The sequence below is a fragment of the Aythya ferina genome (genome assembly GCF_964211825.1).
Source record: "Aythya ferina genome assembly, chromosome: 2".
Classification (NCBI taxonomy): Eukaryota; Metazoa; Chordata; class Aves; order Anseriformes; family Anatidae; genus Aythya; species Aythya ferina.
In genome coordinates, this window is record NC_140297.1 from 55312753 (window position 1) to 55327584 (window position 14832).

At 38.4% G+C, this 14832-nt stretch overlaps 1 protein-coding gene across 7 annotated transcripts in view; it reads left to right on the forward strand.

Moving 5' to 3' along the window:
• The window catches only part of EZH2 (enhancer of zeste 2 polycomb repressive complex 2 subunit), a 56230-nt gene that overhangs the window by 16067 nt on the left and 25331 nt on the right, over window positions 1-14832 (forward strand). For 2 of the 7 annotated variants that reach the window (XM_084511919.1, XM_084511916.1), the window contains 4 exons: window positions 5329-5452; window positions 5967-6095; window positions 8958-9074; window positions 13708-13846. In XM_084511919.1, the coding sequence (XP_084368045.1) occupies window positions 5336-5452; window positions 5967-6095; window positions 8958-9074; window positions 13708-13846 (502 nt within the window). In that variant the 5' untranslated portion in view covers window positions 5329-5335. Of the gene's footprint in view, window positions 1-5328; window positions 5453-5966; window positions 6096-7160; window positions 7993-8957; window positions 9075-13707; window positions 13847-14832 lie in introns of those variants that run through there. The other 5 variants (XM_084511917.1, XM_084511921.1, XM_084511918.1 and 2 more) reach the window with 4 other exon arrangements.

Below are 14832 nucleotides of genomic sequence, written 5' to 3' on the forward strand. Positions count from 1 at the left end.
AAATTTGGCAGGGTAGCCAGAGGAGCTTTAATATAGTCTTTGACAGCAGTATGATTGCTTGAATAGACTGCCTAATTTAGAGAATTATCCACGTGCTTGTTTATCAAAGCGATTGAAGAAAAAAAGGATGTTGTTTTTAAATAAGGCCATTTGTATGTTCTGTAGGCAAAACAGCAATATGAATGGATATTTTTCTGTACTTAATTGTCTCTTGTGAATTGTAGATGTATTATATACACTTTGGCTGCTGACATTTAGTAGTTGTCAGATTTAAGCTCATGCAGTTTTTTAAAACTTAGTGTACAGCATATGGATCTTGTACAAAATTTCATTATGAAATGCTTAATGGAGTTTATTTAGTACAAGCATGCATGCTGTAAGACACTTGCATATTTTGTTGTTTTTCATCTCCAGCTAGGCAAGCATGAATGGAAATGGAAAAGAACACCTCTGTGTCTATTTTTTCTGTACGGTTTTTCTTGGTCATTGTTTAGTTGGGTTGGTGTATCTCATTCCTAATACCATAGTTAAGGCTCCTCATTGGTCAAAAAGAGGCATTATTTCTATTACTTTTCATTTGATGATGCTCTGCTTCAAATTGTGTTGGTCCTTCCATTAATATAACTAACACCCAATTCTACCCACCTGTGTACTTAATGCTATGAAATGGCTATAGCTCAGGGAATTAGTTGCGATATTATTGGTAATGGGAAAAACAGGGGTGGTGTGAGATATGTGGAGAGGAATGTAGGGACACTGCTATACAGAGTAGACAGTGTGGGGTCACTGGAGTTCTGTGGTCCTGTGTTGTGGAAAGACTGGATAGCTTCTGCTCTGTGTTGGACTTGAGGACTTTGTTTAGATGGGGCATAAGCATCTCTGTGCTTTTTTGTGGTGTCAGGATGATTGTCCAGTCTGGAATGAGTGAGATCTTTACCAAGCTGAAGCTAGAACTCCTTTGGTGTGTCTCACTGCATTTCTCAGTGCTCCCTCTTCTGCAAATAGATGCAGGAAGCTCTGTCAGGGCTGTTCTCTATAGTATGAAGCCAGGTATGATCAGGCAAGGTTGGCTCAGGTTCTGCAAGGAAGTCATTCTGTGCTTTGGGAAATGAGCTTTCTCTAGAGACAAGATAACTGCTTTAGAGTTGTGCTTTCTTTCTCTTTTTTTTCTTTTTTTTTTTTTTTGAGATGAGATAATCTGCTTATAAATAATGACTGAGTTGACTGTACAGTATCTTTCTTTTAGAAAAAGTCTCAGGACTGAGATCATGAGCAATTGCACAGTTTCTGCAGGCTGTTTCATCAAAGAGGATGAACAAATGGGAAGATTTTAAGCAATAGAAGTACCAGGATTCAGAAAGGAAAATTGAGAAGAAGGACTCAACTGGGGGCTGTCTGAATCACACTCTTGCACAAAGATATTCCAGAATCATGTTTTTATTTGCTAAATGTAAATTGTTTAACATTATGTTGTCTTAAGACAGCTTTAACTATTCTTAAATGGAATTAGCTTGTGATATTGTAGGGAATATTTGGAAACTTTTTAATGAAAAGGTTTCAAAATCAGTCTTAAAAATATCCCTAGCTTTTCTGTTCTGCAACCTTAGCTGCAAATCCCATACAAAATAATTTAATGAAAATGTACAGGCTTTTTTTTTCTTGTGTAGTAAAGTGTAGTTTGCAGCTTAGAGTTGCATACAAATGTGAACTGCAGAAATTGTAGAAGGTGATTTGGAAAAGGTTTTCCTTACACACAGGTACTAGTGCAAATGAATGAACAGTAGGTTTGAGAGAGCACCTTTACAAGTCCTGGATTTGCTCCAGAAGCCAAGTTTACATTGATGGTTCTCTGAAGTCTTTTAGTTCTCTAAATTATCTCCATCCCTGAAAGGAGGTGTACAGCATCCTTCTGTAAGAATCCATCTTTGATTTTTTTTTATTTTTCCTCTCCTAGCAATGACCCAGCATAGTAGGCTTGTCCTTGTCTGGGCAATATATTAGCCCAGTTTCTCAGGCTTAGTTTTTGCAGTGTTTTTTTTTGTTGTTGTTTGTTTATTTATTTATTTATTTATTTATTGGTAGACCTTCTAGCTGGTGCTAATAAAGTATCATAGATAATTTCTATAGTCCTACTATGAAGATGCACCATGGGAATTAACTGTCCTCTACGAAAATGCATTAATATTTCCCCCGAGACATGGGGACAAAAGAACAATTACTCTTACTGCGGTATACCTGTTAAAATGTAATATAATTCTGCTTTAGAGATGTTCAACTGCCCAGAAACTTACAAATATGATTCACTTGGCTTGCAAAACTGCTGCTAAGAAAAGGAACAATAAATGAAAACAGATTTCTTTCAAAATTGATATTATACAACCCTGTATCCATAACACTTTTTCTTAGCTGTATTTTTTGTTTAACATATACATGTGTATTCTTCCTTTCTACTCAGTGCTTTTTGTCTTACTATGGACTTGCCATTTAAAGGACGTTTCTAATTTGTTTGTATGTATTTGACTTAATGTATTGTGTGTATCCCACTGATCTTTGCACATTAGCATTATTACTTTATCTTGAAATGTTTCTTACTGTTGCTTATATGAAGTTGTAGCATATTTCTTTATTTTCTAGGATTTTTTTATCTGGTACCTTCAATACTAAATCCGTTGTCCATGTTGTGCCTCAAATAGCAGCTTCAAACTAGTGCTAGTTTGAAAAAAGAGTTTTTAAAACTCATTTGTTATGAGATGAATGACCTGTGTGTAGTATTTTAAAAGGAAGCATTTGTCTTGTAAAGTATGAATTATTTTTCTTCTCATTTTAGCACACCATGTAACCATGATGTTCATTACTGGGTAAATTGAATATACTTGTTTTGTTTATTAGATGGAGATACTTCTCTCTGGTTTTAGACTCCAATTTTGGGGACTTCTGAGGCAGTATTTCAGATCTGTGATAAAATAAACAGAATTCCCATCATTCTATTATTATTAACCTAATTATATATGGTTTCCATGCAGATATACTTTTGATTAGGGCTTATCTGGCAATTTAATTTAAGTTGAGAATGCTTTTTTAAGACCTGAATCATTTATGATTTTGCAAAAATCTAAAATTGAACGGACTGTGCTGAATGCAGTATTAAAATAAACATAAGTTGTGTTTTGTCCTGTTCTTAATGGGATGTGCTACTTTAGTGTTGTCAGCTGAGGTTTCATTTATCTTTTGAATTCCTTCATACTTCTTATATGTCTTTTGGCTGAACCCTAACTGAGACAATTTCGATATTCTATATTACCTAAAAATTGAGATTGTCTTTCCATTATTTATCGTGTCTGATTTATTTCCAGTTAAAGGGATGTTTTTCCATATTTTTCCTTTGCTTAGTTTAGCGTATAATACAATGCATTTACTTTTTTTTCCATGATGCTTTTATGCCATTCTCTAATCAATATCATAGTGCATTTTGAATCACCAATCCTTTTCACTGTGCTCTAACATGAATGGATTGTGATTTTTCACTTTAATTATCTTTAACCTCTTTCTCCTGTAGTCACTTGTGTTGTGGTAAATGAAATACAGGTAGATTCTACCTGCTGCCTTGAGGCATGGAAACATATCAGCTGTGTTTGACTCCTTTGCTCTAGGTTGACCTCTCCCTTCTAGTTTACTGTCCTCCCCTTTGTGTAAGTCAGGTTCTCTTGCATTATGGGAAACATCATGTATGCCTTGCCTTTTTTTCCCTCAAAGGATACTTCCTATGATTTGGGAATTTTGCTGTTTGTTTTTAATCTCAACCTGAATATCCAGTATGTTTTCTTCCAAAATATTAATCTCTTGTGTACAAATGTGTGAGGCTCTTAGACTATTACTTTTTATTCAATGATTATATTGTAATCATTGGAAATTAATGTAAATTATGGCATAGTATTGAGAACAAACAGGATCTGCACTGATTTTTCTTTTCAAGATTATCATGAGTTCTTGTAGAACTCAAATCCACTCAGTACAAAACTGCTGAAAATTGAGCTCTGCCTACAAAGATCTTTTAAATTAAGTATTTACTTGTGACTGACAGGTGTGGAGTGGTATGGTGTGGCAGAAGTGGCACTGGGCATCTGATTCAAGCCTGAAGAGTGCATTTCTGTTCATCTTTACTTATATTGTACCTTGATAATAAAGGCTAGAATTGTTTCTGCTCAAATTGATTATGCTCATTTGAGAAAGCATTTTTCTTGGGCAACTGGACACTTAAGCCTTTCAGCCTCTGATGGCTATTGTGAGCTGTTCAGTGAAATACAGGTTTTGTTACAGTGTAACTCTGGAGAGGAAGTAAGTCTTCAGTGTAGTAGTGGCTTTGTTTATGAATGCTGTCAAAAGAGTTGTCAGCATGGGTGCAGTATATGGTCCTTGATTTTGAAAAATGCTGAGCAGATTTACATGTTCCAGCAGTTTCTGTAATATAAAATACAACTTCAGTGCCAATGGTCGTGAAACATAAAAATGAAGCATTTGGTACTAGCTGGGTGATCAGTAAAAGTAGAATCTGTGTCCTGTTTGCAAACAGCTGGACAGTTTAGTTGTTCATGTTGTACCTGAGAAAAGAGTGAGGTCTGTCTCAAAACTTATGTACGTCTGAATTTCTAGAACTCGTTGGCAATTGAGTGGCTGATGAGGAAGACTGTACTTGGTACATCTGTGCACTCGAAATCTACTCTAGAAGCCTACTGCAGGGTTTACTATCTTAATGACCCTTCCTGTGAGGAGGGGAAGATCTGTCTGTCTTGAACATTGCTGCCCAGAATCTAATTTACAAGACTGCTTGTATGGATTCTAACCTATCTCTTTGCAGTGGGGAGTTTGATTTGTTCTGCTTTACTCGTTTAAATACATCGGGTACTTTTATTTATGTAGGTATTAGGAGTGCTTAAACCAAATGTGAATGGTCCCCATGATTTGTAACTAAGATTACTTTCCTTCAGTGTCTTTCACTGATTCTTAATTAAAATTACTTTTTCCAGTGTCTATCACTTACATGTCTTTTGGCTGAACCCTAACTGAGACGATTTTGATATTCTATATTACCTAAAAATTGAGATTGTCTTTCCATTATTTAACGTGTCTGATTTATTTCCAGTTAACAGTGGAAATGGTGGTGGTGGTTGTTACTTAGACTGGGATGGTGTTTCAAGTGTATGATTGAAAGGAATTAAGTATGTTAGGTATTAAAGGAATATCTCTATCCAGCTTTTCCCATTGCTCTAACTTCTTTTGTAAGCAGAGGGGATGGGTTTGGTAGTATTAATATGATGTTGTCTCTTGCAGCATAATCATGGGTCAAACCGGAAAAAAATCTGAGAAGGGACCAATTTGTTGGCGAAAGCGTGTGAAATCAGAATATATGAGACTGAGGCAGCTCAAGAGGTTCCGACGTGCAGATGAAGTAAAGGTATGTCATCTTTTGGTTAGATTGTTTAAAAATTGATATCAAAATCAATTTTCTTCTGTAGTATGAGTTGGATTGACTGTGAAAGTTGTCCTACAGTTAACAACTGCAATAACAGTTTTATGAAATATTTTGTTAACATACTGAATCTTATCTCAACTCTGATATTGCAAGTAGGTGTGATCCATTTGTATATGATTGAATCAAGTGTGCAAAGTATCAGAAGAGACTGGAGAGCAAGTACGGCAGTTCCTTTAGCTACCTACTCTTTCTAATTCTCTTTAGAATTTAATTCCATGTTAAACCTGTAAGGCTCTAAATGTGAGAACTTGGTTTCAGTCGAAGAAAGGGATAACAATCTATTATAGTCTGACACTTAAGCAAAACTGGGCCAGTTCAGTGTTGAGCAGCTTCTTAAATTTTTTGGTTTTAGTATATGTTATGCCTTAAGATGTTAGCAGATTAGTTCATAGTCTTTGATTTATTTGTAATGTTTACAATTGTGATTAATTTTTAGAGTATGTTTAATTCTAATCGTCAGAAGATACTGGAAAGAACTGAAATATTAAATCAAGAATGGAAACAACGTAGGATACAGCCTGTACACATCATGACTTCTGTGAGCTCATTGCGCGGGACCAGGGAGGTTGGTTAACATGTGTTGTGGTAATTCCCCTTACAAGGTTGTTAGCATGTTTTAATTTTATTACAGTAAATTTGGCTGTTCTTCTAATTTTTTTACCAGCTTGATATGACTTTGCAACTAAACAATTTTCTTACAAGTAAAGGAGTTATTTATCCATCAGATAACTTCCATCAGATGACTTCTGTCTGGAAATCACAAAATAGCAGGGTATTTGAGTGTCCCACAAGCCCAAAACTTCTGATAATACGTGGCTTGTACTTCAGCATCCTTTAATCAAATCATTTTGTCTCAGTCTCACTGATACTGGGAGTCTAGTGTTGCTTCTATCAGAGTTGATCCCCTGTGGTACAAATGACTAGTTACTTTAGTTCTTACTAAGTTAAAACACATGAAAGGTGTGAACATAACTATTTGAAGAAGTCTTCTTTATACTTAGAGTTGTTCAAACACACAGGTTCTGAAAGGAGTTGGTACACCATTATGTTGCATATTCAGACTAAACACTAGATTTGTGAAAAAAGCTTCCATGATTCTGATGCTGAGTTGAACACCTAAATTGGCTGTCATGTTGGTAGCTGAAATAGTGGTTGGAGTCCACTCCAACTTCCATCACTCAACCCAGCTTAATTTATCTTGTTTGTCAGTTGCTCTTTAGACACTTCAGACTTAGCCAGTTTGAGGATGCTTCATGTGTAATTATCTGAAAACCTAACTCTTCTCATTAGACTGAGAATGAAGACATTACTGCATACAGGTTTATAAAAAGAAAAAGCAACACCTTCCTATTCAAGGAAATTTGTCAGGCTTTCCTTTTCCTAAAATTTTAGAGGGAAGCTGATTTTCTTTATATCATAGAGGTGCACTTGTGTGCCTGACTGTTTTCCTTTAAGCATGATTGAATGTGCAGCTCTCATGTACAGCTCTACACCTATTATATGGCACTTTGGGATCAGAACCTCTCATAATAACCGAGAGGTATACATCCAGTTTTCATCTTTTTGATAGAAGATCATGTCTCACCATTCCTCTATTGCTCTTTTTTTTTTTTTTTGTAGCTTGATTTACTATTCTTTTATTTTACTCTTTTGCCTGAATTGATTTCTTGCCTGAACTGATGGAGCACACTAATTACTGTATTCAAAACCAGTCTGTCTCCATGAATTAGAAGAACTCTACTACTTGATTTAAGATTGCTATAATTCATAGTGGGAGAAGTGAAAGAAAGTAGTATGGGAGGTGTTGAAAGATTACTTAAGTCTTTTTCTTTCTTAATATGCTAAATTTCTTCAGAGAGTTGTATAGGATAATGGCTAGAAATTAAGTTACTTGATTGAAAGGATTTGAGAAACTTGGTGTTCTTGATGAAGTCTGTAGGGCGTTGCTGATGATGTAGGTTTCTTCCAGTCCCTAGTGCAGTTAGCATCAACAAGAGACAATACCACATATGTGTTAGCCTAATAAACATCAAGCTGAGTTCCATACCTAAATAATGGGGGAACATAACGGACTTTGTACTAAACACCTTGAGTCATTTTGACACAGTCTGAGATTTCTAGTTCCAACGGTAAAAGTAATGATTTTTGTGTTTTTCTTTAAATGAAAAATGTGCTAGAAGGCTGCTAGCTAGAAAACTAAATATTAACCTGAAATGGCAATAAAGCACTATCATAGCACAGTGTCTTGAGTATTGATATACACAGCAGAAATCTAACTTCATTGCCTGCGTATTTAAAAATAAAATAAAAAACCTGGCTTGTATCATTCTACTGGGGTACTGTCTCTATATGCTGTTTGTTATATTACTTTGTGTATTTCTTTAGAAATGTGAAGCTCTGTTCATCTTTCCCTTCTGGAAAGGAGAAAGATCTTTTGTCTCCACTTCCTTTTTTCCTTTCAGGTAGCTATGATAGCTGTTCTACGTTCCTTCCTTGTTGTACTTTACCTAGCATTGTATTTTCCTATCTGCTTTGGCTTGTAACATTTTTTTAGGAGTTTTTCATACTGCTGTTCAACTACTTGAGAAGATCTGATCTGTATCTCTGTATCTGTTATCTGTTGAATTGATGCAAGAATAACCTAGAAGTTGTTTTGTATTTCTGTGGTATGTTTATTCTTCGGAGGCTGCATACACATTAGAATTTCAAAAAAAAAAAACAAAAAAAAAACAAAAAAACAAAACAAAACAAAAAACAACAACAAAAAAAAAAACAACCAACTCATTGACATGTCCAGAGTTGCACAGTAAGATGTTAATTTTCCTCTGCTCTTTGTAAACAGTGACCATAATCAAAGATTTGGCTATAGTATAAAGATACGCAGACAGTAAGCAGGGCAGGAGTTAACAAGGCATATATGAAGTATCAATTTCCATAAGATGTCTTGATGTCATTAAAATAAATTTTTATTTTTTAACATGTATCATACATGATTTCTGCAGTGTATTGATCTAAAGCCAAGGGAATTTTCATCTGCCTGTGATGGCTTCAGTAAATACTCCTAAGACCAGTGTAGCAGCAAAAGGTACTAAATCTGTTCTGAGGTACAAAAAATGGCTTATGGCAGGCTGAATAGTCTGAATAAAATACTAAGTATCTAACACAGTCACTTTAGTATTATGTGGAGGAAAAAAAAACACCACATGCTCTATTGACAGAGGTATTAAAACAAATAATTCCTGCATCTTTTTTCTTGTGAAACCTGTTCTTATTATGCCATACAAATCTGAAGCATTTCTCAAAGGCAGGTCTAGCGAATTTTGACAAACACTTACCATTTTGTTCATTGTAGAGTGATTTCTGTATGTTTTTTTTTTTTTCCCCCCTGAAATTGCTATGTAAGTGTAATTTCAACCTTTTATTTCAGTGCTCTGTTACCAGTGACATAGATTTTCCAAAACAAGTCATCCCACTAAAGACTCTCAATGCTGTTGCATCTGTGCCTATAATGTATTCTTGGTCACCTCTTCAACAAAATTTTATGGTAAGTTTAAAAAGGTGGTGCAAGGAGAAATGTATGGTGAAAAGAGAGGGGGGTAGTTTTAGAAATAAAACACTAAAGGTATTACTAATAAAAAAAAAAAAAGGTATTAAAGGTATTTTTTTTTTACTAATAAAAAAGGTATTACTAATTGCAGACTAAACCTGTGTTCTTAATGACCTTTAGTATCTACAACCTTGCTGTAAACAAAGCTGTACTGTATTTAATTTCATCATATAATGGTTTGGGTTGGAAGGGACCTTTTAAAGATAATCAAATTCCAACCCCTCTACACTTTTCACTAGATCAGATTGTTTTGGGCCCCATCCAACCTGGCCTTGAACACCTCCAGGGATGGGGCATCCACAGCTTCTCTAAGCAACTTGTTCCAGTGTCTCACCACCCTCTGGGAGAAGAATTTCTTCCTAATGTCCAATGTATATCTCTCCTCTTTTAGTTTAAAACCCTTACCCCTTGTTCAATCGCTACTCTCTGGCAAAGAGCTCCTCTCCAACTTTCTTATGGGCCCCCTTTAGGTACTGGAATAGAGCCTTCTCTTCTCCAGGCAGAACAATCTCAACTCTCAGCCTTCTGTTGTAGGTGAAAGAAGAGGTGCTCCAGCCCTCTGATCATCCTTATGACCCTCCTCTGGACTTGTTCTAATAGGTCCATGTGTTTCTTGTGATGGGGGCCCTGGAGCTGAACATAGTATTTCAGGTGTGGTCTCACAGGAGCAGAGTAGAGAGGGAGAATCGCCTCCCTTAACCTTCTTCTCATCCATCTTTTGATGCAGCCCAGGGCCCAGTTGGCTTTCTGGGCTGGAAGTACACATTCCTGGCTCATGTTGAACATTTTGTCAACCAACACCCCAAAGTCCTTCTCCCCAGAGCCATTCTCAATCCATTTTCCACCCAGCATATATTTGTGCTTGGGATTGCCCCAGCTCAGATGCAGGACTCTGTACTTGGTCTTGTTGAATTTCATGAGGTTTATACAGGCCTACATCTTGAGGCTGTCCAGGTCCCTCTGGATGGCATCCCTTCCCTCTAGTGTGACAACTGCAGCATGCAGCTTGGTGTTGCTGGCAGACTTGCTGAGGGTGAACATGAATCCACTGTCTGTGTTGCCAGCAAAGATGTTAAACAGTGGTGGTCCGAATACTGACCCTCTGAGGAACAACACTAACAACACTAAGCGCTGATCTCCACTTGAACATTGACTATTTTAAGTGCAACCATCCAGGCAATTCTTCACCCACTGTGTTGTCCGTCCATAAAATCCATGTCTCTCCAATTTAGAGACAAGGATATCGTGGGGAACAGTGTCAAATGCTTTGCACAAGTCCAGGTAGATGTCAGTTGCTCATTCCCTGTCCATTCATGCTGTAACCCCATTGTAGAAGGCCACCAGGTTTGTCAGGCATGGTCTGCCCTTTGTGAAGCCATGCTGGTTGTCACCAACCACTTCATTGTTCGTGTTCCTTAGCGTAGTTTCCTGGAGGAACTGCTCCATGATTTTTCCAGGCACAGAGGTGAGACTGACTGTCCTGTAGCTCCCCATGTCTTCTCCTCTCCCCCCTTTTTAAAAGGGGTTATGTTTCCCCTCCTCAGTCACTGGGAACTTCACTGCGCTGCCATGACTCCTCAAATAGGATGGACAGTGGCTTAGCAGCTACATCTGGCAGTTTCTTCAGGGCCTTTGGATGCATCTCATCAGGTCCCATGAACTTTTGCACTTTTACATTCCTTAGATTGTCTTGAACATAGTCTTCTCTTACAGCAGGCAGTTCACAATTCTCCCTATCCCTGCCGTTGCCTTCTGGGACTTGGGCTATGTGGCTAGAGAGTTCTTGTGGGTGAAGTCTGAGGCAAAAAAAAAAAAAAAGTCATTGAGAGCCCCAGCCTTCTCCATATTCTAGGTAATCAGGTCTTACGTTTCCTTCTGGAGGGGGCCCACAATTTTCCTAGTCTTCCTTTTATCACTGACATACCAGTAGAAGTCTTGATGTCCCTGGCCAAATTAAATTTTAAAAGGGTTTTGATATTCTTAACCTGATCCGTGGCTGCTCAGACAATGTGTCTGTATCCCTGTCAGGCTACCTGTCCTTGCTTCCATTCTCTGTAGGACCCTTTTTCTGCTTGAGTTTGGCCAGGAGCTCTGTTCGTCTATGTAGGCCTCCTGGTGTTTTTGCCTTACTTCCTCTTTGCTGGGATGCATCACTCCTGAGTTTTGTGGAGGTGATCCTTGAGTATTAACCAGCTTTCTTGGGCTCCTCTTCCCTTCAGGGCTTTGTTGCATGGCACTCTACCAAGCAGACCCCTGAAGAGGTCAAAGTCTGCTCTCAAAAGGTCCAGGCTAGTGAGTTTGCTGTGCTCCCTCCTCACAGTCCTTTGAATGCAAAACTGCACCATTTCATGGTCATAGTAGCTACAGCTGCCCTTGACCTTCATGTTTCCCACCAGCCCATCCACGTTAGTGAGAATGAGGTCTGGCACAGCGCCTCTCCTCCTTGCTTCCTCTGTCACTTGGAGAAGGAATTTGTTATTCATGTGTTCCAGGAACTTCCTGGATTTCCTGTGCCCTGTTGTGCTGTCCCTCTAACAGATAGTGGGGTGGTTGAAGTACCCCATAAGAACCAGGGCTTGCAAATGTGAGGCTGCTTCTATCTTGCTTCTGTTTTGTCTAGAGAGGGCCTCATCTGCTTGTTCTTCCTGATCAGGTGGCTTGCAGCAGACCCCCACTATTTTGTCCCTGCCTTCCCCTAATCCTGCCCCACAAGCTCTCTGTCTGCTCCTCATCTGTCCCCAGGCAGAGCTCCTTGCACTCCAGCTGCTCGCTGACATAGTGTGGTGCCCACTCCTTGTTTCCCATGTCTGTCCTTCCTAAAGAGCCTATATCCTTCACAGCCGTCCTGCCACATCCTCATATTGCCAATGAGGTCATGGCCGTGCAGGCCTGTGTGCATCTCTAACTCCTCTTGTTTGTTCCCTGCACTACATGTGTTAGCGTAGAGGCATTTGAGTTGGGCTCCCGATGAAGCTGACTTAGTGGCTGGAATTTCTTTTGCTGTTCTTCAGGTGTTCTCCTGCTGACTCATGACCCTTCTCCAGGCTCTGGACATCTATCTCTGTCTCTGACAGGTGGATCCCATCAGCCCCTAGCAGACCAGGTTTCTCAAAGCCAGTCCCATGCTCCCCTGGTTTTGGCACCAGTCCTGTAACCATCTGTTGATTTGACAGATTCAATTGGCCCTTTCAAACCACTTCTCTCTAACTGGGAGGACTGATGAAAAATCTACCTGAGCTCCTGAGTCCTTCACTGCTGCTCTCAGGGCTCTGTAATTCCTCTTAACACTCCTCACGCAGCTCCTGGCTGCATCACTGATGCCCATGTGAAACAGCAACAATGAATAATGGTAGTTAGCGTCCAAGGCTTGGCAGCCTCTTGGTGGCATCCCTGATACGAGCCCCTGCTAAGCAGCAGACTCCTCTCAAGAGTAGGTCAGAGGTCAGGTTAGCAGATGGATGCCTCTGTACTTCTCTCTCAGATGAGAGTCATCTGCTAGCCTTTTCTTAGGTGCACTGCATTTAATATAATGAGAAATATTTTCTGAGGGATGTGACTGTCCTTATGTAAGACAGGTGACCAACATACCTGTAGCAGAATAATAATTCTTACATACTAAAGAGATCTCAGTCCTGAAATAGTCTCCTAATGTAATGGTGATTTTATATAGCAACTATAGTTTAGACTTTTTTTCTAATTAGCCTTACTGTATATGCAAGCTGTAATGTTAGATTTCTGATAAAGGTGTTTGACTTACTTGAAAGGCTTAGCTTATTACAAATCTTTGTCACAGCATCTTGTATACAATAGCTTTTGCTGAAATGGTTACGATGACAATCACAGCAAAGCAATTTAAATAACCAGTTTTATCAGTATAAGTACAGAGTCCTTCCACAATTTTTTCTATTCAATTTGTCAGTATTTGGGTATTTGCACTGCTGCAGAATGATGATCAGCAGGAAATGTTGCATTGTCTGTTTTCCTAACAATAGAAGGCTCTTTTGAAATGCTGGAAAACACAGCTGAGTATCAAGGTCTGTAAATTCTACTGATAAAACTTTGAGTTATTAACGTGGTTAAGTCTGGATATAGACAAAACAAAACTGAGAATGGCATTTGGATTAAATAGTGTGAGGCATATTTCTGTGCTATCTGTTTAGACAACTTGAATTTAGAGTCTTTCTGTATCATGTTTTCTTGTCTCTAGCAAAGGAATGAAAGGGCGATTTCTATCACATATTACTGAGAGAAGCAAGGAAGAGAGTGAATTTATCAGTGCAAGCTTCCCAAAGCTAGGTAGCTCATTGTGCTTCTGTAGTAGGAGTTCTGTTGCAACACACTGCTGACCTTAATGGTAGGAGTTAGTGTCAGAAACTTAAGCCTTTCGAGACTAGTGCAAAAAGTTGTTGAATAAAGATGAGGGTTTTGTTTTTAGTTAACTGTGAATATGCTAAGTGGTGAAGCCAATTTAACTGTTACCTAAACAGTTGTAGATTATGAAAACAGCAGTGGTGATACGGCCAACTGAACATGCAATTTAACAACGATTCTGATCAAACAATCTTACTAGGTAGAGGATGAAACTGTTTTACATAACATTCCGTATATGGGAGATGAAGTGCTTGACCAGGATGGTACCTTTATTGAAGAGCTTATCAAGAATTATGATGGGAAAGTACATGGAGACAGAGGTGAGCCCAAACACTCAGGTATACTAATCACTTCTTTTTACATAAATAATTTCTGTCAGTTTTATTTGTTAAGGCCTGATACTTGATTGTTACAATAGTATCTCTAGAATGCCTATGCTGTGTAGATGTTGGGTGTAATAGAAATCCTTATATAAATATAATTACTTTCATTTTCATAAGGCTACAAAGTATTCAAGTATGGATAAATTAAATGCTTTTTTTCCCCAAGTGATTCATCATAATGCCTAAGTGTAACATGGAGAAGTTTTTGGTGTTCAGGGTTCAGAGCTTTGTAATAGTATAACATCTAGATGTGTGTAGTGCTTAGCAGAAAGTAGCAGGAGATGCATGTAAAACTCTGATTATAACAACACTTACAAATGACATTCAGTAGAACAACCTTTTGTGGGTTTTGATTTTCTTCCCTTACCTGCAAGGTGTAAATAATTTTTCATTAGTTATCACAAATTATTTGCTATTTAAAAGCATTGGTTCTATAAATCAGACTGTAAAGACTGTGTGTAATGCTGTATCCTTCTCTTGGTACACTGTATCAGAGAATCATAGAATGGCTTGGGTTGGAAGGGACTGTAGAGACCCATCTAACTCCAACCCCCCTGCTATGGGCAGGGACACCTTCCACTAGACCGGGTTTCTTAAAGCCCCATCCAGCCTGGCCTTAAACACTTCCAGGGATGGGAGGGGGAACAGGGACAAGTGTCAAATGCTTTGCACAAGTCCGGGTAAATGACATCAGTTGCTCTTCCACTATCCACCAATGCTGTAACCCTGTTGTAGAAGGTCACTGATTTGCCCTTAGTAAAGCCAAGCTGGCTGTCACCAATCACATCATTTTCCATGTGCCTTAACATAGTTTCCAGGAGGATCTGCTTCGTGATCTTTCCAGGCAGAGATGAGACTGACTGGCCTGTAGTTCCTTGGATCTTCCTTTTTTCCCTTTTTAAAAATGGGAGCTATTTCCCTTCTTCTAGTCAGTGTATATG